The following is a 25,967-nucleotide window of genomic DNA, read 5'->3' on the forward strand; positions in this document are numbered from 1 at the left end:
CCCACTGCTGCTCCTTGTGATCTTGGGCAAGTCATTTAACCCTCCATTGCCTCAGGTACAAACTTAGATTGTGAGCCCTCCTGGGACAGAGAAGTATCCAGAGTACCTGAATGTAACTCACCTTGAGCTACTACTGAAAAAGGTGTGAGCAAAATCCAAATGAATAATTAAAAAAAGTTAATAAAAGGGGAGCACTGGCTACCCACTGCCTCAAGTCTTAAACTTAAACTTTTAATGCTCACTCGTGTCCACCATATTGACTTGCCACTGTTAATCATTCCCTCTGCTCTTCACAAGATAATTACTACAGATCCCTCCACTCATAAAGGTCAGAATTATTTATTTAAAAAACCTTTTGTTCTGCTCAATCCAAATGTCCTTGGCAGATAACGATGTATGCATTCATAATACAAAAAAAACCATACAGTAATACATACATAGGTCCCATTTGTAGTCTCTTCACAACACATTAACACCTCATCACTTCACAAAGCATTCAATACTCTGACACGATCTATGCCTTCCACGGCTCGTCACTTAGGGGCGGCAGGAATAAGTACCCAAATGTTCTAACCGGGATTAAAACCTGGCCCATCTTTTCATCCTCCTTTTTGGTCTCCACTGCTAGATTTTAGCATTCTATAACCCCTGCCCCATCTGCATCCACTGTGGTTACGTGCGGTCTCTAGCGTTGGCAATTTTTATGTACAACTGTTCTCGATACTTTTAATTCAACTTTATTGGGAAAAGGCTCTGAATTGTGGCACTCTGCCATCAAACAGATGAGTTATTTGAAACTATGTGAGTTTTAGAAGTGCTGGCCTAACATGGTTATTTAGAAAGTATTTTTGAACTGGGTTCAATTATTCTTACTTTTAAAAGGAATGTATGCTATTTTCTGTTGTATATTTATTATCGGGTTACTAGTTGTGGTAAAGGCAGTTAGCTTAGCAGAGTTTTAAAAAAGGTTTGGACGGCTTCCTAAAGGAAAAGTCCATAGACCATTATTAAATTGGACTTAGGGAAAATCCACTATTTCTGGGATAAGCAGTATAGAATGTTTTGTACTTTTTTGGGATCTTGCCAGGTATTTGTGACCTGGATTGGTTACTGTTGGAAACAGGATGCTGGGCTTAATGGACCTTTGGTCTGTCCCAGTATGGCAATACGTATGTACTTATGTAAACCAGAGTATAAATGTTCAAAATAAATTAAATTACTTACTGTTAACACCTAGATGTCATGTCAACTTTAGGCAGAATATCAAATAATCTAAATAAACCAATCATTTTATTTGTCAACGTGGAGCCCAGACCAGTCTCCAGCAGCGACTGCTCACCTCTACGCTACCATCATGCATAACCCATGCAGACATCAACCGGCAGCTTCCATCCACCACTCCGACAGCCACACTAGCTGAAGGAGCCAGCTGTACTCTGCCCCACTCCACTCCAAAACTCACTGGAAGGACGGAGGTCGCGAGTCGCCGATGCCACTGGTGCGCTCAGCAGGAGGCGGCGGGGGAGGGGAGGGCTCAGGTCTAACCTCCACTGGTGCAGGCGGTGCCGGTTCTGGTTGCGGAGTCTCCGAAGACACCAACTAGAAACAAAACAGAGTGAGTGGGAAATCCTGGGTGACGGAACGGCCAAGTCCTTCACAAGAAAACAGAGGAGCAGAAGAAATAACTCTGTAAGCGTCTTCCTTAGGGACCCAATGCCATGCAAGTGTGTCATTATAGAACACCAGTGTAACGTAATGTCAGGGCACCATAGACAGGCAGCCCCGCCCCTGTGTACGCCCCCTTTGCATTTAGACGCACTCTTACGGGATAGCACCGGGGGGGGGGGGGGGGGGGGGAAGAGAAAAGAATACTTCCATTTACACACATATGCACTAGAGAGTTGCACAGGGACTGATATTTCATCCATCCCCACTGCAATCTAACCTATATTCGTCCATTCCATCACCACCCACAGGTACTTCCTTCAATACCCCACCCAAACTTTTATTTACCCCGTTTCCTTCCGACCCTAACAGCCTCCCGTCTGCTTCCTGGAAATTACTTCCACGTTTTATTGCGTGGTATTCACTATTCCAGTGGGCAACCTTGGTCCTCAAGGCCTGCAACCCACATGGGTTTTCAGGATTTCCCCAATGAATATACATGAGATCTATTTGCATGTACTGCCTCCATTGTATGCAAATAAGATTTCAAGCATATTCAGTGGGGAAATTCTGAAAACCCGACTGGGTTGCGGCTCTCAAGGACCAAGGTTGCCCACCCCTGCACTATTCAACCAATGGAGTGTTCCAAGCCTCAGTCTGGTGGTGTGGCTACCTCTCTGGGCATTCTAAGCCTCGTTCTAGTGACCCAATAGCCTGTGAGCGTGTGCGTTCTAAGCATCACTCTGGTATCATCAAGGATTTTGACTACACTCCCGCGGGAAACCCGTAGCACTTTCTCCCATCCCCTTAGCCAGAAATCAAACCTGTGGGATTCCCGTGATCTCTTCTAGATGTACATGTCAATGTCAGAATTCTACACGTTTATACATGTATGTTACGACATGTATGTAAATGTGAGTGACTCAGTGCAGAAGTGCCTCAAAATGTCCTGCCGGTAAAGTCCATAGGCTGAATTCAACAGGTGGGAAATATTTAAGACAGAGGTTTTATCATTATAACATATAATATAATGGATCGTGCCGCAGAGGCCTTTCGAGTTTTGAACCCTATTATAAAGGACTCAGGTCATCCACACAAGGGAATCCCTCCCTAGTCACCTCACCACCAGAGCTTCAGGCCCTCCAATCATAACTCAGCATGATGGCCATGTTCAGCCAATCAGATTACTGAATGAGCCAAATGCAGTTTAAAAAAAACTTGCTGAGCAGGGGAACAGATTATTATAGCAAATGAGATTAAGACAGTTACCCCTGTGTTGCATGTTTGCTATACCACCCTTCAATATAAAAGCCAAGCAGTTGACAAATCTAGGAAACAGATAAGGGACATCCCAATGACCAAATGGTGACAACCGCATTCAATTCAAGCTTCTCCTTCTTACCTACAAATGCACTCAGTCTGCTGCCCCTCACTATCTTTCTACCCTCATCTCCCCTTACGTTCCCGCCCGTAACCTCCGTTCACAGGATAAATCCCTTCTCTCAGTACCCTTCTCCACCACCGCCAACTCCAGGCTCCGCTCATTCTGCCTCGCCTCACCCTATGCTTGGAACAACCTTCCTGAACCCTTACGCCAAGCCCCCTCCCTGCCCGTCTTCAAGTCTTTGCTTAAAGCCCACCTCTTCAATGCTGCGTTCGGCACCTACCCCTTACCGTTCAGTGAATTCAGACTGCCCCTATCGGACCGACCATTCACTTGTCTATTAGATTGTAAGCTCCTTGAGCAGGGACTGTCTCTCTTTGTTAAATTGTACAGCGCTGCGTAACCCTAGTAGCGCTCTAGAAATGTTAAGTAGTAGCAACTAAGGATCATCCATAGCGAAGGCAAAACCAATTCAACCCCTCAGTTCCAGAACACTAGCCAGGAAGCGGCCTTGCATTAACACGGGCACTGTTGCAGAAAAAGTGTAGTGAGCCATAGATGGGACAAAGGAAACAGACTAAGTAGAAGTTTATTAAGACCTGACATGGCCCTGTGTTTCGACAGAGCGCCTGCATCAGGGGTCATATGGTGGTCTTGTAAAAGGAATGTTTCCAGTGCCAACAACTGGCAAACATTCACAAAATAAACATGGAATCACAAAGCTGCTGTACCAGTGCAGGCATTCCAAAACCAAAAGTGACTTTCTACATTGCCTCCTCTACTTATCCTATCTGTGGCCCACTACGCTCTTCTCTGCGTTGCCGATTCTCTCCGTTCTGTGCACTTCCCATTAACATGGGCACTACCAGCCTGCCAACCACGTCCCACATTCCCCCACACTCAACACCCTTGGGGCAACACCAAGACAGCCAAAATACAAAATCCTCACCCAAGAGACGACTCTTCCATTGAAGCAAGGCAGCTTGGCGTTGTCATCCGAGATCTCCTCCTTTACAACCCTGTGGAAAAAAAAAAAAAAGGCGATGACAAATCTGGCGACGGAGATTGGGAAGGGGTGGGGGAGAGGTCTTCAAACCCCAGAAGAACAAAAGACTCCCCTTCTACAGGGCCTATGTTGCTGGGATGCAGGACAGAAATTTTGCAGGGAAATTCCAAAGCTCACCTGAAGGTTCTGTCTTTTTTAGCTTAAGGCAACCTTGGGTGAACCCACCATGGAGGGTAATGGGTTCAAACTAAGAGCTGGGGAAGGTGGAACAGAGGGAAAGGCTTGGGGGAGGGGGCGGTTAATGCTTGGGGAGAAGCCAGGCCTTATTATGGAGAAAGTCTGTGCAAAAAATATGAACGAAGGAAGCAGATTTTTCAATAATTGTGCAGAATTTCCCCAAGGAATAGTTATCAATAGAAATCAAACAAAATAAAACATGGGAAAGAAAATAAGATGATACCTTTTTTTATTGGACATAACTTAATACATTTCTTGATTAGCTTTCGAAGGTTGCCCTTCTTCCTCAGATCGGAAATAAGCAAATGTGGAAGATGACAGTGTATATAAGTGAAAACATTCAAGCATAACTATGACAGTAAAATAGATACTATTGGAGATTCTACATGGAATGTTGCTACTATTGGAGATTCTATGTGGAATGTTGCTACTATTGGAGATTCTACATGGAATGTTGCTATTCCACTAGCAACATTCCATGTAGAAGGCTGCGCAGGCTTCTGTTTCTGTGAGTCTGACGTCCTGCACGTACGTGCAGGACGTCAGACTCACAGAAGCAGAAGCCTGCGCGGCCACATTGGTGATCTGCAAAGGCCAACTTCTACATGGAATGTTGCTAGTGGAATAGCAACATTCCATGTAGAATCTCCAATAGTAGCAACAGTGGAGAAGTGGCCTAGTGGTTAGGGTGGTGGACTTTGGTCCTGGGGAACTGAGTTTGATTCCCACTTCAGGCACAGGCAGCTCCTTGTGACTCTGGGCAAGTCACTTAACCCTCCATTGCCCCATGTAAGCCGCATTGAGCGGGAAAGCGCGGGGTACAAATGTAACAAAAATAAAATAGATACTATTGGAGATTCTACATGGAATGTTGCTATTCCACTAGCAACATTCCATGTAGAAGGCTGCGCAGGCTTCTGTTTCTGCGAGTCTGACGTCCTGCACGTACGTGCAGGACGTCAGACTCACAGAAGCAAAAGCCTGCGCGGCCACATTGCTGATCTACAAGGGCCGACTTCTACATGGAATAGCAACATTCCATGTAGAATCAATAGAAATCAAACAAAATAAAACATGGGAAAGAAAATAAGATGATACCTTTTTTATTGGACATAACAATACATTTCTTGATTAGCTTTCGAAGGTTGCCCTTCTTCCTCAGATCGGAAATAAGCAAATGTGTTAGTTGATGGTAAATGCTCCCCAAAAGGCTCCCAAGTACGTTAAAATCTTGCCCAACGGCCAGGATGATCCCAGCCTCCACGATGACGGTCTACAATCATGAGTCTAGACACCATATGGAGCCATTGGGCCGCATTAGAAAGTTCAGGATTTGCCTCCAGGACCAGGTTTGGGAACCGATATAGACAGAAGTACAAATGATTTATTTGCAATATTTTTATACCACCTTTCAGGTGATACATCAAGGCAGTGTTCAATATATATTAAAAAAAAAAACAGACAAAAAAAAGTGAATCACATTACACACACTTTTTCAGACCAAACCATTAAAGACAATAAAATATAAATCAATATACAGACACAAAAGGTTGAGGTAATGAATAACACAACAATTTAAACCTTTTGGACAATCATATATTGAACAGATAAGTAATTTGTAAGGGGAATTAAAATGGTCACGTCTTTGTCTCAGTCTGCCTAGTTAAAACATTGATCAAACAATGAGGTCTTAAGGCCTGCTTGGAATGTCCGATCTGAAACCTCATTCTACTGGAAGATGCAACACAGTTAAACGAGGTGCGAGTCACCTAACCCTCCTTGGGGTTCTTTAAGCTGACACTGAACGCTGGGCACCCAAGATGTAGGTTACTAGCCTTTTGAGCCCGTAAAAACGGGCTATTATAGGAAGGGGGGGTTGAAAGGCCCGCCGCCGCGTTCGCCGCCCCCCCCCCCCCTGAGCCGTCACCACCCACCTTCCACCCGGCCGTGCCCTCGCTCCGCTATTGAAACAGCGAGGGTCTGGGAACGCAGCGCCGAGCTCTGCTGAGCCTCCGACGTCGGCCTTCCTTCTTCATCTCTGCCTGTCCCGCCCTCGTGTGACGTAACGCCGTCGAGGGCGGGACAGAGGCAGAGAAGAAGAAGGAAGGGCGACGTCGGCAGTTCAGCAGAGCTCAGTGCTGCGTTCCCGGACCTTCGCTGTTTCAATAGTGGAGCGAGGGCCCAACCGGGTAGAAGGTGGGCGGCGACTCGGGTGGGGGGAGCGTTAGACGGCGGTGTCCCTCCCTCAGAAATGCGCGGTACAGACCCTCTCTGTTCCGGCCCCCGTCATCACGTATTGACGCGGGGGTGGGGCAGAGGTCTCTACTGTGCATTTGCAAGCGAGTACGACACTCACCTTTTATATATATTGATAGAATACCGCAGGGCACCCAATATGTAGGTTATAGAATACTGCAGGGCAACAGAAGAATAACCCTTGTGGTCAAACAGATGAAACAGTCACTACAAGGGTGACAACTGAAAAAGGTGCGAGCAAAATCTAAATAAACAAACAAACAAAAAGGGCAGCAGGCAATATCACAATTAATCACCTTTATTAACCATCCAAGACTCGACACGAGTCGTGTTTTGGCCCATAAAGGCCTTCCTCAGTTTGTATTTCAGTGAGATCAAGCGGTCTATGCTTTTCACTATTTCAACATTACTACTACTACTACTACTTAACATTTCTAGAGCGCTACTAGGGTTACGCAGCACTGTACAATTTAACAAAGAGAGACAAGTCCCTGCTCAAAGAGCTTACAATCTAATAGATAAGAGTGAGACAAATATAGGACAATCAAGCCATTGTGACATCACTGATGAGGTTGGCTCTTAGGCATTGGTGGAATGAGGCATTATGACATCACAATCTCAGCTCTGGTTAAATCACTGCTATATATAATACTACTACTACTACTTAACATTTCTAGAGCGCTACTAGGGTTACGCAGCACTGTACAGTTTAACAAAGAAGGACAGTCCCTACTCGAAGGAGCTTACAATCTAAAGGACGAAATGTCAAGTTGGGGCAGTCAAGATTTCCTGAATAGAGGTGTAGTGGTTAGGTGCCGAGGGCGACACTGAAGAGGTGGGCTTTGAGCAAGGATTTGAAGATGGGCAGGAAGGGGGTCTGGCGTATGGGCTCAGGGAGTTTATTCCAAGCATAGGGTGAGGCGAGGCAGAAAGATTTTATATAGCATTTTGTTACATACTGGGTTCAGATATACATTTATTTGTTGCATTTGTACCCCACATTTTCCCACCTATTTGCAGGCTCAATGTGGCTTACATATTACCGTGAGGCGTAAGCCGCCTCCGGTGATGAAACAAATACAGAGTGATGTGGTAGAGAATGAGATGTATGTGTTACAGACACATAACAGAGTCGTTGGTTTCGTTGTGTTGCCGAGTCCAGGCACTTAAGTTGGATCAGTAAGGTATGCAGAAACACGACTCGTGTCAAGTCTAGGATGGTCAATAAAGGCGATAATTGTGATATTGTCTGCTGCCCTTTCTTTTGTCACCCTTGTTGTGACTTTTTCGGTTATACAATACCGACACCCGCATGCATCTTGCTACCAATAATTGGCATTTCTGCATGTAAATGCCAGCTAACGTCACTCAGTGCATACCAGTGAGGAGGGGACAGGTTAGATAAGCAGAAACTGGGAAGGGGGCCACATATCCCACCTGCAAGCTATGCCTCCTTCACGTACGTGCAGGACGTCAGACTCACAGAAACAGAAGTCTGCGCGGCCGCATTGCTGATCTGCAAGGGCAGTCTTCTACGTGGAATGTTGCTAGTGGAGGCGTAGCCTAGTGGTTAGTGCAGCGGACTCTGAATCCTGGGGAACTGGGTTCAATTCCCACTGCAGCTCCTTGTGACTCTGGGCAAGTCACTTAACCCTCCATTGCCCCTGGTACAAAGTAAGTACCTGAATATACGTAAACCGCCTTGTAGTTGCAAAAACCTCAGAAAGGTGGTATATCAAGTCCCATTTCCCTTTCCCCCTTTCCCTTATGACATCACAATATCAGAAGTGAGCCAAGTATTGGGCAATCAAGCCATTGTGACATCACTGATGAGGTTGGCTCTTATTGGTGGAATGAGTTGAGGCGTAGCCTAGTGGTTAGTGCAGTGGACTTTGATCCTGGGGAACTGAGTTGGATTCCCACTGCAGCTCCTTGTGACTCTGGGCAAGTCACTTAACCCTCCATTGCCCCTGGTACAAAATAAGTACCTGAATATACGTAAATCACTTTGAATGTAGTTGCAAAAACCTCAGAAAGGCGGTACATCAAGTCCTATTTCCCTTACACCATCTACCTTTTTTCCCCAAGCCCCCACACATGCATATTACTCATATTTTTCCAGCCCCCTCCCTGCATACACACACATCCATCTTTTTCCCCAGCCCCCTCACAAGATACAACCTTTTTTCCAGCCCCCCTCCCTGCACCCGTACTCCACACTCCTATCAGTCTTCATCTGAGACTCATAACATCAAACACTCACCGCTTTGGTGACAAACCACGGTGAGCTGCCACTGTGCAGCACCGCACTGGCTGATGCAGCAAGGCTCACACTAACCTATGCACAGGCCAGCTGCATGTGGAGATGGCCATGTGCATGCACCAAGCAGACCGGGTGACCTCTGATGTTGCTAGCCCGTGTGTCAGCGTGAACCGTGTTGCATCAGCCCGGACAGAGAGCAAGTCGGCTGTACTGAATTATTGAAGGGAGGAGAAGAAGGGGGCGATACTTGGACATCTTGGAGGACCCTGGGTAGGTAGGTGGTCACCGAAAGGCTCGTACACTCCCATAATCTTAAATACTAAAAGAAATGTACACGACCTAGACACAACCGAAATCCTATCACTTTTTTTTTTTGTTACATTTGTACCCGCACTTTCCCACTCATGGCAGACTCAATGCGGCTTACATGGGGCAATGGAGGGTTAAGTGACTTGCCCAGAGTCACAAGGAGCTGCCTGTGCCTGAAGTGGGAATCGAACTCAGTTCCTCGGTTCCCCAGGACCAAAGTCCACCACTCTAACCACTAGGCCACTCCTCCACTGTTGCTACTATTTGAGATTCTACATGGAATGTTGCTATTCCACTAGCAACATTCCATGTAGAAGCCGGCCCTTGCAGATCACCAATGTGGCCGCGCAGGCTTCTGCTTCTGTGAGTCTGACGTCCTGTACATATGTGCAGGACGTCAGACTCACAGAAACAGAAGCCTGCGCAGCCTTCTACATGGAATGTTGCTAGTGGAATAGCAACATTCCATGTAGAATCTCCAATAGTAGCAACATTCCATGCAGAATCTCCAATAGTAGCAACATTCCATGTAGAATCTCCAATAGTATCTATTTTATTTTTGTTACATTTGTACCCTGCGCTTTCCCACTCATGGCAGGCTCAATGCGGCTTACATGGGGCAATGGAGGGTTAAGTGACTTGCCCAGAGTCACAAGGAGCTGCCTGTGCCTGAAGTGGGAATCGAACTCAGTTCCTCAGTTCCCCAGGACCAAAGTCCACCACCCTAACCACTAGGCCACTCCTCCACAACCTCTTTGCTATTAATGAACAAGCACTCCCACTTCAATCCTTATGTCGAATATGGTCTCTCCATAGTCGATGACCTAATGTATGTTATAATCCAATTATCACTCAGGAACCTTCATGCAATACCATAATGTATTCTTCTTTACCATGTATGTCCGCACATGGTATATATATATATATATATATATATATATATATATATATATATAGACCATGAACTGTTCCATGTATGTTATGTTCCATCTATGTTACTATGTACGTACACACCTTAATACAACACCATTTGTAATTCTGTTACCCGGAAATGGCAACCGCCATTACTGCAAATGTAAGCCACGTTGAGCCTGCAAATTGGTGGGAAAATGTGGGATACAAATGCTACAAATAAAATAAAATAAATAAATAATGGAGTGGGAAACGCCGCTGAACCCAGGCCAAATCGTCGCTTAACGCCAGCAGCAGCAGGGGTGTGTGGGCTCAGATTTGGGTGTTAAGAAGAATGGGATGGGATTTCCACGAAGGGTTATCAACAGAAATCAAACCAAATAAAACATGGAAAAGAAAATAAGATACCTTTTTTATTGGACATAACTTAATACATTTCTTGATTAGCTTTCGAAGGTTGCCCTTCTTCGTCAGATCGGAAATAAGCAAATGTCAAAGCATATCATTGATACTCTAACAGGATGGGTGTGGATAGGTGAGGGATGGGGTGATCAACAGAGACATACACCTATGCTTTGATGTCCCCATGCATACCTCCGACCCACCCCCATCCTCCCACCCTGTCATAGTAATGCTTGAATGTTTTTCACTTATATACACTGTCAGCTAGCACATTTGCTTATTTCCGATCTGAGGAAGAAGGGCAACCTTCGAAAGCTAATCGAGAAATGTATTAAGTTATGTCCAATAAAAAAGGTATCATCTTATTTTCTTTTCCATGTTTTATTTTGTTTGATTTCTATAGATTCTACATGGAATGTTGCTATTCCACTAGCAACATTCCATGTAGAAGTCGGCCCTTGTAGATCACCAATGTGGCCGCGCAGGCTTCTGCTTCTGTGAGTCTGACGTCCTGCACGTACGTGCAGGACGTCAGACTCACAGAAACAGAAGCCTGCGCAGCCTTCTACATGGAATGTTGCTAGTGGAATAGCAACATTCCATGTAGAATCTCCAATAGTAGCAACATTCCATGTAGAATCTCCAATAGTATCTATTTTACTGTCATAGTAATGCTTGAATGTTTTCACTTATATACACTGTCAGCTAGCACATTTGCTTATTTCCGATCTGAGGAAGAAGGGCAACCTTCGAAAGCTAATCAAGAAATGTATTAAGTTATGTCCAATAAAAAAGGTATCATCTTATTTTCTTTTCCATGTTTTATTTTGTTTGATTTCTATTGATAACCTTAAGAGTGGACTAACACGGCTACCACACCTCTCTACATGTAGAACCCCAAAGAATAGCAAGATTCCGGAATGCTAAAGAGTGACAAGATTCCACATCAGAATCTCAAAGAGTAGCAACGTTCCATGTAGAACCCGATCTGACAAAGAAGGGCAACCTTCGAAAGCTAATCAAGAAATGTATTAAGTTATGTCCAATAAAAAAGGTATCATCTTATTTTCTTTTCCATGTTTTATTTGGTTTGATTTCTATTGATAACCTTTAAGAGTGGACTAACATGGCTACCACACCTCTCTACACAAAGGGTTAAAATGGGGCCTTGGGGCTTGAGTGTGAATGGGGAGGCTTAACTGCGTTTGATGCAGCTCTTCAGTTCTCTCCACCCAGAGAAAACAGCCCATAGGCAGAAAAAAAAGCACACTTCAAAGAAAACAGTTCAATTTCCGCGTTATGTTCTATTTCTTTTTAATTAGATCAGGAAACATTTTTTTTTCTTTTTAAACTTCAAAACCAGCAATAATAATTTCACCATGATATTCAGCCAAAGAAATGGAAAAAAAAAAACAAGATTTGTGAAAAGGTATGTCAGAACAAAATGTCAAAGCTATTTTTAAAAACCATGTTAACATAAATATTTTTAAGTTTGTTTTGGAGAACATTATTTAAAAAAACAAACAAACAAACAAACTCCGACAGAATTATATTATTCAAACATAAGTATTTCTATCCAAAAAAAAAAAATCTGATTACACTAGAAACTACCCCCCCCCCCCCCCACTTCAAAAAAAAAACAAAAAAAAAAAACCCAGGAAGATTTATTGGCCTCAGTCGGATGGGAAAACAAAGGAATCAAACAAGCTATTAATGCATCAGAAGAATTTTTCCAAGAGACATCCGAAACACACGACAGGAAATCCAGTTAAGGAAACAATAATAATAAAAAAAAAAAAATTGCCAGATCGTTAGCGGAGCCAGAAAGGGGAAAGGAGAACGTCTTTCTTAATGGGTGCCTGGAGATCTGGAGAAACTCCAAAAGTGAAAATAAACCACCTAGTAACCAAAACCAGAGGTTGGGGGAAGAAAATAACTTAACGTAAAGCTGGGCTGGGAATCACTGCAGTTTGGGGAATGAGATCTGAAGGGGGAAAGTGTAAAGGCGGAGAGAGGAGCCTCCACCGTGCATTTGTTCGTAGAAGTGCGGGCGAATAAGGAGAAGAATGTCTGAAAGGAGGGGGGGGGGAGGAGATGGAGCCCGAGGCTGCGCTACGCTTTGGTTCCTCCAAGTTTTTGCCGAGGTGGAGGGAAGGAATTGCTGGGGGGGGGGGGGGGGATTCTTTTTTTTTGGTTTGTTGGGTTCCAAGATTGCACAATCGCTCCTACTAATCGTTTGCAACAAAGTAACGATCGCAAAGTTCCAGAAAAGAACGTTGGGAGAAAGGCAAAGTTTTTCCTTTGTCTGGCTCGGGGATCTTGTCGCCGCTGGATTCCCCAGGCCTGGGCTGGGCTGAGGGAGGCGATCGCAGCCCCCTCCCGCCTCCCAGAGGCTAGCGGTGGATCGGGTGGGATGAGAGTACTTTCGGGGAGGTGGTATCTTCGCAGACCCCCGTTAACCCCCCCTCTTGCACCCCCACCACGGGACTCTTACCCGAAGTCCTGGTCCATAGACTTGAAGAAGTACTTGCAGCTGGGCCGGTTCAGGACCTGCTTAAAGTCGAGCAACGTGATGCGCTCGGCCGGGACCGGGATCTTCACCAGGTAGGGGGTCTCCTCCTCGTCCAGGTGGTAGATCACCTTGGTTTCCCCGACCCCCGCCATGCTGTTGCGGGTGATACCCCAACCCAGGCCAGGGATAAGCTCTACGACCCGATGATTGCTCCTCCACCGCTACTGCTGCCCCCAGGCCACTCCTCAGTCCTCCTCACTCTCCAGCAATCCCTCTGACGTCACACGCACGCAGCACGTGAAGCCACCCCATCCCTTTCCCCTTATCCCTCTACCGCCCACCTACTCAATGAGAGTTGGGGAGGTGGCCAGATCCTCTCGTGTGTGTTAGCCCCCGCAGACGCTATTAGAACAAAAGGATGGACCCCCTTTTTCAGGACAAAGGGATTCCCCAATGTTACACAGTTTCCACTTGGACAAAAAAGGAACCCCAACATTGCTACCGACACTAATACCCACTCAGAAGGGGAACTTCCCCACCACATGGGATTGGGAGGGTTGCCCCAAACCCACTGCTTCCCTAGCACTGCCCATTAGAACAATTCTCCTAGGAGCCAACTTGAAAAAAAATATTGGAGGTATTAAACCCAATGGCCATAGTCAATGAATTCAATATTGGGGATGCTCAAGAGCACCCACAGCACCGGCTCCTATGAGTACTATCTCAACATGGCAAAGAGGCCCCCCCCCCCCCCCGTGCCAGCACGTTCTCTCGGGACAACAAATATACAGCTCGCCCCTGAAAAAATCTGAAGGACAGACATTGTTTTAAAAATATTTTTTCCAAAACCCAGTTCTAATTGGAAACAAAAAGAAACTTTGTGGGGGGGGGGGGGGGAGAGATAGAGAGAATAAGAGAAATGAATCAATGAAGATTCATAGTGTTATGCTGCCCCCTTTCCCTATTAGTGGGAAAGACGAAGGAATGTGCTCTGAATTAAGGCTTCCTCCTGCCCTCTTGCTAGCTGGTGGACGTGGCTCCCACACGGGGACCAATGGAAACTTCCTTTTGTCATCAGGATTTATTTTTGGCAGTTTGTGCAATGCATCCAGGGGGGCGATGCTCAAAAGTCGTCATCAACAGAAACACCATCAAAGAAAAACATACAATAATATATAATATTAAAAAAAAAAGTAACCACATAATCTGGTATCAAGTCCACAAGGGAGCAGCAGAGGAACACAATAAATAAATATAATTATCACAGAAATACTTTATACAAGCAAAGAACAAAACATCTTAAACCCTAATCAACCATAAGAAAACATGTTTACACTTTATTTAACCCCTTGTTTACTAAGGTGTGTTAGAGTTTTTAATGTGCCTACGATTAGCGTGCACGCTAACCGTGTAGGCATCTATAGGGATATTGAAGGTGCATACATGGTTAACGTGCATTAGTAAACAGGGCCCTAAGCCACATGGCAATGCTGAATGGGCCATGTTGACGCTAGCGCAGCTCACAGTAAATAGGGCGGTTACTACTACTACTACTACTTAACATTTCTAAAGCACTACTAGGGGTACGCAGCGCTGTACAATTTAACATAGAGGGACAGTCCCTTCTCAAGGAGCTTACAATCTAATAGATAAGTGAACGGACAGTCCGATAGGGGCGGTCAAATTGGGGCGGTCTGGATTTAGTGAATGGTAAGAGTTAGGTGCCGAGTGCAGCATTGAAGAGGTGGGTTTTAAGCAAAGACTTGAAGATGGGCAGGGAGGGGGCTTGGCGTAAGGGCTCAGGAAGGTTGTTCCAAGCATAGGGTGAGGCGAGGCAGAATGAGCGGAGCCTGGAGTTGGAGAAGGGTACAGAGAGGAGGGATTTGTCCTGTGAACGGAGGTTACGGGCGGGAACATAGGGGGAGATGAGGGAGGAGAGGTAGTGAGGGGCAGCAGACTGAATGCATTTGAAGGAGAAGCTTGAATTGAATGCAGTATCTGATTGGAAGCCAGTTAAGTGACCTGAGGAGAGGGGTGATATGAGTAAATCGGTTTTGGCGGAATATGAGACGTGCCGCAGAGTTCTGAACAGATTGAAGGGGGGGGATAGATGGCTAAGTGGGAGGCCAGTGAGGAGTAAGTTGCAGTAGTCAAGACGAGAGGTAATGAGAGCATGGATGAGAGTTCAGGTGGTGTGTTCAGAGAGGAAAGGGCGACTTTTGCTGATGTTAAACAGGAAGAAGCGACAGGTCTTGGCTATCTGCTGGATAGGTGCAGAGAAGGAGAGGGAGGAGTCAAAGATGACTCCGAGGTTGCGGGCAGATGAGACGGGGAGGATGAGGGTGTTATCAACTGAGATAGAAAGTGGAGGAAGAGGAGACGTGGGTTTTGGTGGAAAGACGATGAGCTCGGTCTTGGACATGTTCACTTTCAGGTGGCGGTTGGACATCCAGGCAGCAATGTCGGATAGGCAGGCTGATACCTTAGCCTGGGTCTCTGCGGTGATGTCTGGTGTGGACAGATATAGCTGGGTGTCATCAGCAAAGAGATGATACTGGAAACCATGAGATGCGATCAGGGCACCCAGGGAAGAGGTGTAGATTGAGAAGAGAAGGGGTCCAAGGACCGATCCCTGGGGAACACCAACAGATAGGGGGATAGGGGTGGAGGAAGATCCATGAGAGTGAACTCTGAAGGTGCGGTGGGAGAGATAGGAGAAGAACCAGGAGAGGACAGAGCCCTGGAACCCAAATGAGGACAGTGTGGCAAGAAGTAAGTCATGATTCACAGTGTCAAAAGCGGCGGATAGATCAAGAAGGATGAGGATGGAGTAGTGGCCTCTGGATTTGGCAAGGAACAGGTCATTATAGACTTTAGAGAGAGCTGTTTCTGTCGAGTGAAGAGGGCGAAAACCAGATTGAAGTGGATCGAGGATGGTATGAGAGGAGAGAAAATCAAGGCAGCGACTGTGAACGGCACGCTCAAGTATTTTGGAGAGGAAGGGTAGGAGGGAGATGGGGCGGTAATTGGAGGGACCGGTAGGGTCAAGTGATGGTTTTTTGAGGAGAGGTGTGACTACGGCGTGCTTGAAGGTGTTAGGGACAGTTGCAGTGGAGAGAGAGAGAGGTTGAGGATATGACAGATGGAGGGGGTGACAGTATGAGAGATGATGTTAAGTAAGTTGGTGGGGATGGGATCAGAAGAGCAGGTGGTGGATTTCGATGAGGAAAGAAGGCGAGCGGTTTCCTCCTCGGTGATGACAGGAAAGGAGGAGAAAGAGGCCTGGGTTGGTTGGGTGAGGGAGAGGGTTGCAGGGTGAAGAAGAGATGGCTTGGTAGTGAACTCAAGGTTGATCTTTTGCACCTTGTCGCGGAAGTAATCAGCCAGTGATTGAGGAGAGAGCGAGGGTGGGGTGGGAGCGGAGGGCACTTTGAGGAGGGAGTTAAGGGTGGAGAAGAGACGACAGGGGTTGGAGCTGAGAGAATTGGTCAATTGGGTGTAGTAGTCCTGTTTGGCAAGGAAAAGGGAGGAGTGGAAGGAGGATAACATGAATTTGTAGTGAAGGAAATCTGAATGGGTGCGGGATTTCCTCCAGAGGCGCTCCGCAGATCGGGTGCAGGAGCGAAGGTGACGGATGCAAGGGGTCAGCCAGGGCTGGGGATTAGTACGCTTTGTGGGACGGGAGGTGGAAGGTGCGAGGGTGTCCAGAGGAGAAAGTGGCATTGTAAGCGGAGACAGCCTTGTCCACAGACTCGGAGGGCATGTTAGAGGGGAGGAGATTAGAAAAATTAGAGGATAGGGTGGGAGGGTCGATAGCCTGGAGATTCCTGGAGGTAGTGGTTAAAGTTGGACGGGGCTGAGGGGGGGGGGTGAAGAAGTATGAAGGTGATTAGGTGATGATCAGAGAGAGGAAGAGTTGAAACATGGAAATTGGAGGGAGAGCTGGAAGAGGAGAGGACGAAGTCAAGACAATGGCTATCACCTTATCATGCAAGAACTCTTCTAGCTGTTGAGAATCATTAAAAAAAAAAAAAACTAAACAGTCATTTTGATAAGTAATTAAACATTTGCAAGGAAGAGAAAAAGTAGGTCCAGTAGCCAAGACCTTACTTTTCAATTGCAAAAAAAGCTTTCCTCCTTCTCTGAATGGATTTAGCAACATCAGGAAATATACATTTATAAGGGGAGCCGCTTCTAAGGAAAATAAGCTCTTAAGATTTCCATCTTACACATGGCTGATTGCAAAACTACTATCGAAGTGGCCCTTTTACTAATTACATCCTGAGAGGACTCTAAATATTGTGATAAGTCTAGACTATCGGGGGAATTAAGAGGATCCAGGGCTCCCGCTTCCTTTTCAACTCTGGAGCTCTTTGGAAGATAATAGATACTAACAATCACAACTCTATCGCACTGTGGGAATTGTAATACTTCCTTATGATATTTCACAAACAGCTCCCTAGGAGGAACATAATGAGTAATAGAAAAATGTAACAAACGCAAATTAGAAGCCCTGGCCATATTCTCCGACTTTTCCAGCTGCATATGTAGACAATAATTGTCCTTAATAGCTGCAGTGGTGACTGATTGCATTAAGGGAAATGGGACTTGATATACTGCCTTTCTGAGGTTTTTGCAACTACATTCAAAGCGGTTTACATATATTCAGGGCAATGGAGGGTTAAGTGACTTTGCCCAGAGTCACAAGGAGCTGCAGTGGGAATTGAACCCAGTTCCCCAGAATCAGAGTCCGTTGCACTAGCCAGCGGCCTACTCCTCCACTAGCAAAATTCCATGTAGAAGCCCGCCCTTGCAGATCAGCAACGCGGCCGCGCAGGCTTCTGTTTCTGTGAGTCTGACGCCCTGCACATATATGCAGGACGTCAGACTCTGATCTGCAAGGGCGGGCTTCTACATGGAATGTTGCTAGTGGAATAGCAACATTAACGTTCCATGTACAATCTCAAGTAGGGAAAGGGAACTAGGACTTGATATACCGCCTTTCTGAGGTTTTTGCAACTACATTCAAAGCGGTTTACATATATTCAGGGCAATGGGGGGTTAAGTGACTTGCCCAGAGTCACAAGGAGCTGCAGTGGGAATTGAACTCAGTTCCCCAGGATCAAAGTCTACTACACTAACCACTAGGCTACTCCTCCACTAGCAACATTCCATGTAGAAGCCTGCCCTTGCAGATCACCAATGTGGCCGCGCAGGATTCTGTTTCTGTGAGTCTGACGTGCAGGACGTCAGACTCACAGAAACAGAAGCCTGCGCGGCCGCGTTGCTGATCTGCAAGGGCAGGCTTCTACATGGAATTTTGCTAGTGGAGGAGTAGGCCGGCGGCTAGTGCAACGGACTCTGATTCTGGGGAACTGGGTTCAATTCCCACTGCAGCTCCTTGTGACTCTGGGCAAGTCACTTAACCCTCCATTGCCCTGAATATATGTAAACCGCTTTGAATGTAGTTGCAAAAACCTCAGAAAGGCAGTATATCAAGTCCCATTTCCCTTAATGCAATCAGTCACCACTGCAGCTATTAAGGACAATTACGAGAAGCGACAGCCACTGGATGGAAGGAGAGAGCAAGGGTCAAAGAGAAGGGACAGCCGCTGGATAGAAGGATGGAGAGAGGGGAGAGACACTGGAAGGAAGGGTCAAAGGGACAGGTGATGGATAAAAGGAGGGCGAGAGGGAGCAGACACTGCAACAGGTGGGTGGGCATATTGCCTTCTATGTGCAATGGCTATGCCCTGAGCTCTTCCGCAGTGGCATGGTCCTCGGGGGAGGGGTGGAAAGGTATGGAGGAGATGGCACAGTTGACAAGGGTGGGTGAGGAAGGGAAAGGTCAACAGAGGGCGTAGGGCAATGCTCTTCCCTTGGCAGGTCCACCATCACCTCCTCCTCCTCTTGCCCTGGAAATAAGAAGAGCACATGTAAGGAATTCCATCCAACGGGCACATACCCGTGTTGTCCATCCTGAATTTGTGTCGTGACGGTGTGAAACCAATGGCCATCCTCTGCAGTCTTTCTCTCATGGGGGTCACGGGAGGGACAGAAGGGGCAGGACCAAGAAGTAAGGACAGCCTTGAAAGAAGGCATTCTGAAAGGGGGAGTCGGAGCAGTGCTAACCTGGGGCGCTTGAAAAGAGGGGTTTGGGAAGAAGGACCTCTTATTAAAAGAACCCCTACGCTAAGTAATCGTTTACAGACAATTGAAGAATATTGAATATTTGATAAGGTGGTGGGACAATGTCGTCATGGACTGGTGTGATGATTGATATCTTTAGATTCAGTCAGACACTGGAGAGTGGAGGAGTGGCCTAGTGGTTAGGGTGGTGGACTTTGGTCCTGAGGAACTGAGTTCAATTCCCACTTCAGGCACAGGCGGCTCCTTGTGACTCTGGGCAAGTCACTTAACCCTGCATTGCCCCATGTAAGCCGCATTGAGCCTGCCATGAGTGGGAAAGCGCAGGGTACAAATGTAACAAAAATAAAATAGATACTATTGGAGATTCTACATGGAATGTTGCTACTATTGGAGATTCTACATGGCATGTTGCTATTCCACTAGCAACATTCCATGTAGAAGGCTGCGCAGGCTTCTGTTTCTGCAAGTCTGACGTCCTGCACGTAACGTGCAGGACGTCAGACTCACAGAAGCAGAAGCCTGCACGGCCACATTGGTGATCTGCAAGGGCCGACTTCTAGTGGAATAGCAACATTCCATGTAGAATCTCAAATAGTAGCAACAGTGGAGGAGTGGCCTAGTGGTTAGGGTGGTGGACTTTGGTCCTGAGGAACTGAGTTGGATTCCCGGCACAGGCAGCTCCTTGTGACTCTGGGCAAGTCACTTAACCCTCCATTGCCCCATGTAAGCCACATTGAGCCTGCCATGAGTGGGAAAGCGCGGGGTACAAATGTAACAAAAATAAAATCAGGTTTGAGATTCTGAGCACCCACATTCACACTTTATTAAAACTTAATTATTAAAATGTATTTAAATAAGAATAATATTTTCTCCTTAATATTGTTATTCTGTATTTTCTTGTGAACATCATCCTTATTGCAACAAATGGCAAACAGAAACAAGCAGAACAAAACATTTTACATGATATCCAACCTACCCGTATACCCCCCCCCCCACCCCCACACACACACACACATACACACACTCATTTCCACACTCAGACCTCCAGACCTGGTGTACTCTTATCTCGATCCAGAGCACAAAAGAAAAAAAAACATAAGGTGTAAACAATCAACAATTCAATATCCCATACTGCTCTACGGCGTTCCATGTTATTCTGTATTTTAAATTCGTACCGTATTATGTATGTTGGAGAAGTAAGCCGCCTAGAACTTTTTGCGATAATGCGGTTTATACATTTGTAAATAAAATAAAGACCATCCTCGATGGAGATGGTCAATCAACAGGTCTCACATCTTTCGAAAACGATCCTGGTTCTCCCTTATAGTTCCTGTCAGCTTCTTTAACTTCATAATTCCTCACATCCCAGTCCACTCCTGTAGCGAGGGGCCTCATGATCACCATTCTTGGCTGCCAGCAGCAGTGCATGAATCAAGAGTGACCTCAAGAAATATACACGGCAGTCCTCCACCACACCAATTTCCATAAGACTTATCTAATTTAAAATTCCTCCCCAGTAAGTCCATACCACTTCACACTCCCATCACAAAAGACCATTTCACTCCACACTCCAATAGCTCTTGCATGGGGCTCTACCCATTTGATTTGTTACATTTATATCCCACATTTCCCCACCTATTTGTAGGCTCAATGGTGCTTACATAGTGCCAGAGAGGCGTTTGCAGACTCCGGTGATGTTGTGGTATGATAAGGTTCATGTGGTAGGATCACGTGAAGGAATCGTACAGCGGGAGAGTTGTGTGATGACCATTACGAACTTTAGTTTAGTTGTGTCGCAGAGATCAGGCATTTACGTTGGGTCAGGGTATGCCTTTTTGAACAGGTGGGTCTTAAGTGTTTTTCTGAAGTGTAAGTGGTCGCATGTAGTTTTTAAGGCTTTTGCTAATGCGTTCCATAGTTGTGCGCTGATGTAGGAAAAACTGGATGCGTAAGTTGATTTGTATTTTGCAGCTTGGGTAGTGGAGATTTAGGTACATTCGTGTTGATTCGGATGTGTTTCTAGTAGGTAGGTCAATCAAGTCTGTCATGTAGCCCGGTGCATCACCGTATATAATTTTGTGAACCATAGTTGAGATTTTGAAGGCAATGCGTTCTTTGATTGGGAGCCACTGTAGTTTTTCGCGGAGGGGTTTTGCGCTTTCGAATCGTGTTTTTCCGAAGATGAGTCTCGCTGCCGTGTTTGGAGCGGTCTGGAGTTTCTTTAAGGTTTGTTCTTTGCATCCCACATAAATTCCATTGCCATAGTCTGCATGGCTTAGTACCATTGATTGTATCAGGTTGCAAAATGTTTCCCTCAGGAAGAATTGTTTCATGCATTTGAGTTTCCACATTGAGTAGAACATTTTCTTTATTGTGGATTTTACTTGGCTCTCTAGTGTTAAGTTGCGGTCCAATGTCATGCCTAGGATTTTCAGGCTGTCTGAGACAGGGAGGGTGTATTCTAGGGTGTTGATGGTTGTGGGATTGTCTGTGGTGTGTTGGGATGAAAGGATGAGACAGTGAGTTTTTTCTTTGTTGGGTTTTAGTTGAAATGCATTTGCCCAAGAGTCCATGGTATTCAAGCCGGAAACATAAGTGAAGTGATATAAACTCAACACATCAACTTATATTATACTTGTTTGAACTGGTGGCAGTGGAGAATTATACGCTTGCCAAAGTATTTTCTTCCTGGTCTCCTCCTCTATCTGCTCACCAAGCCACTTTCTCGACTCCCCCCCGGTGATCCGGCCCCCCATCCTCAAACAAGGTGCCCTAAAATGCCATAAAGTATCAAGATCAACCCTAGGGGAATCTCCCTTAAAAAGAGCTGCCTGGTGTCAATGGTGAGTAGGAATTAAGACTGGGATAGGGAAGAGTGTGTAGGAGACAAGAGCTGGGGAGAGAGAGTGTTGAAGGGGGAATTTTTATGGGGGACAAGGATAGAGCATTGTGATGGAGGAAGATGTAACATAGTAGATGACAGCAGATAAAGATGCGTATAGTCCATCCAGTCTGCCCGACAAGATAAACTTTTATATGTATACCTGACCTTGATTTGACCTTGCCATTTTCAGGGCACAGACCGTAGAAGTCTGCCCAGCACTAGCTTTGCTTCCCAATTATCGACATTGCCATCCAATCTCCACTAAGCTTCTATGGATCCATTCCTTCCGAACAGGATTTCTTTGTGTTTATCTCACGCATTTTTTAATTACTTTGCCGTTTTCATCTCCACCACCTCCTGGTTCTCCCTTACATTTCCTGTCAGCTTCTTTTACTTCATAATTTCTCATGTCCCAGTCCACTCCTGTAGCAAGGGGCCCCTTTATGACTTTCACCGTTTTGGGGGAGAGAGATTATGGGGAAGTAGATTTTGTTTTAATTACATGAATGTGCCTCAACAGTCAGGCCAACTCCCCAAGGATGGCTGATTCAGTGGAGACAGATTCATGGCTTTCACATTGAAGGTTTTGTTTCTTTCTGCCATGATGGCCCCTGGTTGAAAAATTGTGAAGATCGCTGCTTTCCTTAGTACTAATCTTTTAATTTGCTCAGCAAACTCTTCAAACAGCGTCGCACCTTGTGATTCTAACACTATTTTGGTCCCAGTTCTCCAAGCTATCCACCAGGTGTTTATACATCTGACATTTTACTTAAAGGTCTTTCCATTTTCCGATTCTGGGGACCCAGTGACCTTTCCAGCCCTGCTGCACTGGGACCATCTGCCTGCTGCCTGAGCTTCTGAGCATTTTCGTAACAAGGCCACTAGGACTGGACTCCAGTGAGCTCTGGAAGTCATTAGGAAAACGACAGACCTGTTTTGTTGACAGGGGTCAAAGGGACAACGGAGAAAAGGGAAGAAAGGTTCATATACTGCCAAGTGGTATCGATTATTCTCAAGGACAAGACAGGTGTGTGGAATTCTCAGATCAAGGCCAGTGGGCAAATGTAGCTTTTCAGTCTGAGAACTGCTACTGTATAAAGTGGTAGGTGGAAAAAGAAAAGTTGGAAGGGTGTTGGCGGCTTACATAGTAACAGAGATTACAGAGTATTGATGAAGAAAAAATAAGTTAAGCATATCGGAATAATAAAAGAAATAAGTAGATAGAGATGGGCAAGAGTGAAGGGAGTAGGAGAGGTAAGAGCAAGGGTAGGTGAGTATTTGAGGAGGGGTAGAGGAGGTGGAAGGGGGATGGAACATGGGATAAGCATAGGGAAATTAGGTGGGAGAAGTGGTCTAGGTCGTTATCGTTGTCTCCTGGATATGTGATGGGTAGATGGGTTCATAGGATTAGTCTTGGTCATTAGGGTAGGCTTGCTTGAACAGATGGGTTGTTAGCGATTTCCGGAAAGGTAGATTGGTCTTCCAGGTTACGTCAGGCATTGCTCATTTATTTTCTATTTTATTTAATGAACTTGGATAATGTTTTGTTTTGGGATAGATATGATTAGTTAATGATGATGGCTATGTCTTTTGTATTTTTTCCTAGTGATTGCCTAGAATATGAATTTTGCATGGTATTGTACTTTATTAAGAATTTCCACTGGCGAAGGATTTGGATGCAAAATTGCAATGCAGAGAATGACAGTAGACTAATTTTTTGGCCGCCGTGTCTTCCCATGGTCTGAATAGAGTTTTTGATGCTTAAGAAGAATTTTAATATGTTTTTGTTCATCTAACTCCCTTGGTTTTTGTTGGGTTTGCTTTTAAATACGTATACAGTTATTGTGTACAATTAGTAGGGCATATCATTTAGATGCTGCTTGGCGCGTGGATAAATGGCTTTCATATAGTTTATTTTCAATTGATAAGCCTCACGGCTAATTTACATCTTTTGACATCACCACGCAGCCTGATGTTTGATCTTACGATGCCAGCGTTTTTGTGGCTTTACAATGGTTGGCGGTAGCAGCAGCTTTGCTCTAAACCGACATGGTGCTGTTTTTTTGCCAGTGAAAGCACAAGCATGCTCAAGTCTTATACTACTACTACTTAACATTTCTAGAGCGCTACTAGGGTTACGCAGCGCTGTACAAAATAAACAAAGAAGGACGGTCCCTGCTCAAAGGAGCTTACAATCTAAAGAACGAAATGTCAAGTTGGGCAGTCTAGATTTCCTGGGTAGAGGTGTAGAGGTTAGGTGCCGAAGGCGACGTTGAAGAGCTGGGCTTTAAGCAGAGATTTGAAGATGGGCAGGGAGGGGGCCTGGCATATGGCCTCGGGGAGTTTGTTCCACGCGTTGGGTGAGGCGAGACAGAAAGGGCGGAGCCTGGAGTTGGCAGTGGTGGAGAAGGGTACTGAAAGGAGGGATTTGTCTTGAGAGCGGAGGTTACAGGTAGGGACATAAGGGGAGATGAGGGTTGAGAGGTAAGGAGGGGCTGCAGATCGAGTACATTTGTGTATATATATATATATATATATATATATATATATATATATTTGTGTGTGTGTGTGTGTGAATTATATTTTGTGTCAGTGACAATATGATTTTGTGTGCCTTATAATTTTTTTTCTGTTAATAGTAATGGTGATACATGTTTCATAGTCATTTATGCTTCGTATTTTTCAGTTCTCAACGACTTTCCATAAGTACATAAGTATTGCCACAATGGAACAGACCAACGGTCCATCAAGCCCAGCATCCTGCTTCCAACAGTGGCCAATCCGGGTCACAAATACCTGGCAAGATCCCAAAAAAGTTCAATACATCCCAGAAATAAGCCCCGAAATAGGTTGAGAGACCAAAATGCTATTTGTCCTACGTAGACGTTGGGTGTTTGATTCCTACAATGTTGGACTCATATGTTTACTAAGTGGTCGGTGTTTTCTTTCTTTTTTTTTGTCTTTTCATCATTTTGAAATTGGAAGGTTGCAAGCTATTGCTATAAATACATTCCTCCCCGTGAACTCCGCTCACTGGACAAATCTCTCTTGTCGTCCCCCTTCTCCTCTACTGCTAACTCCACCCTTCGTTCCTTTTCCCTCGCTGCACCTTATGCCTGGAATAGATTTCCTGAGCCTGAACGTCTAGCTCCATCTCTACCTGTTTTCAAATCTATGCTAAAAACCCACCTTTTCACCACTGCTTTTGGCTCCTAACCACTACTCAATTTGCCCTCCCCTTGTTCCTTCTCTCCTCACCCAGTACTTCCCTTGTCCTTGTCTTGTCTATCTGTCTTATTTTTCGATTGTAAGCTCTTTTGAGCAGAAACTGTCTCTCTCTACGTTGGATGTTCAGCGCTGCGTGTGTCTGGTAGCGCTATACAAATGTTAATAATAATACTAAAATAGCCTTTTTTTTATAGTTACGTTCATGGCTTATTGCAAGATAAGCACACAAAAGACAAAATATGAGGAATGTTGAGGCAAATGATTGGTGACTGCTAAAGAAAGCTTGAACTTGGAATCGCTGTGTGCTATAAAAGGTCCGACAGCTTGGCTTGTGGACTCTTTGATGTCTCTTTTTCCTTTTTTTCAAAAAATGTATAAGATTGGATTAGTTGAAATAAATAAAATTTAGTTATTGTGACTGTTGAGTATTTTTTGAACAAATTAAAGCGTTATATCGTTATTGATTACCACGATGGTAGTATTCCTGATTTTTGAGAAACCCAATTAGTAGCAACGTTCCAGAACCCAAAACAGTAGCAACATTCTAGGCTACCAATCCCGGAGCAAGCAGTGGCTTCCCCCATGAACATCTCAATAACAGACTATGGACTTTTCCTCCAGGAACTTTTTTTTAATTCCAGATACGCTAACCGCTGTTACTACATCCTCCAGCAGCAAGTTCCTGAGCTTAACGATGCATGGAGTGAAAAAAATATTTCCTCCTACTTGTTTTATATGTATTTCCATGTAAGTTCAAAG

General features: G+C 45.2%; 1 protein-coding gene across 1 annotated transcript in view; it reads right to left on the reverse strand.

Moving 5' to 3' along the window:
- The window catches only part of DVL2 (dishevelled segment polarity protein 2), a 32,533-nt gene extending 19,358 nt beyond the window's left edge, over positions 1-13,175 (reverse strand). Inside the window, exons 1-3 of the mRNA XM_030187356.1 lie at positions 12,929-13,175; positions 3,999-4,068; positions 1,463-1,599 (exon numbers count right to left, since the gene is read on the reverse strand). Coding sequence (XP_030043216.1) covers positions 1,463-1,599; positions 3,999-4,068; positions 12,929-13,098 — 377 coding nt within the window. The 5' untranslated portion in view covers positions 13,099-13,175. The remainder of the gene's footprint in view (positions 1-1,462; positions 1,600-3,998; positions 4,069-12,928) is intronic.
- Positions 13,176-25,967: the final 12,792 nt, after the last annotated feature.

The sequence above is a fragment of the Microcaecilia unicolor genome, chromosome 14 (assembly GCF_901765095.1).
Source record: "Microcaecilia unicolor chromosome 14, aMicUni1.1, whole genome shotgun sequence".
Lineage (NCBI taxonomy): Eukaryota > Metazoa > Chordata > Amphibia > Gymnophiona > Siphonopidae > Microcaecilia > Microcaecilia unicolor.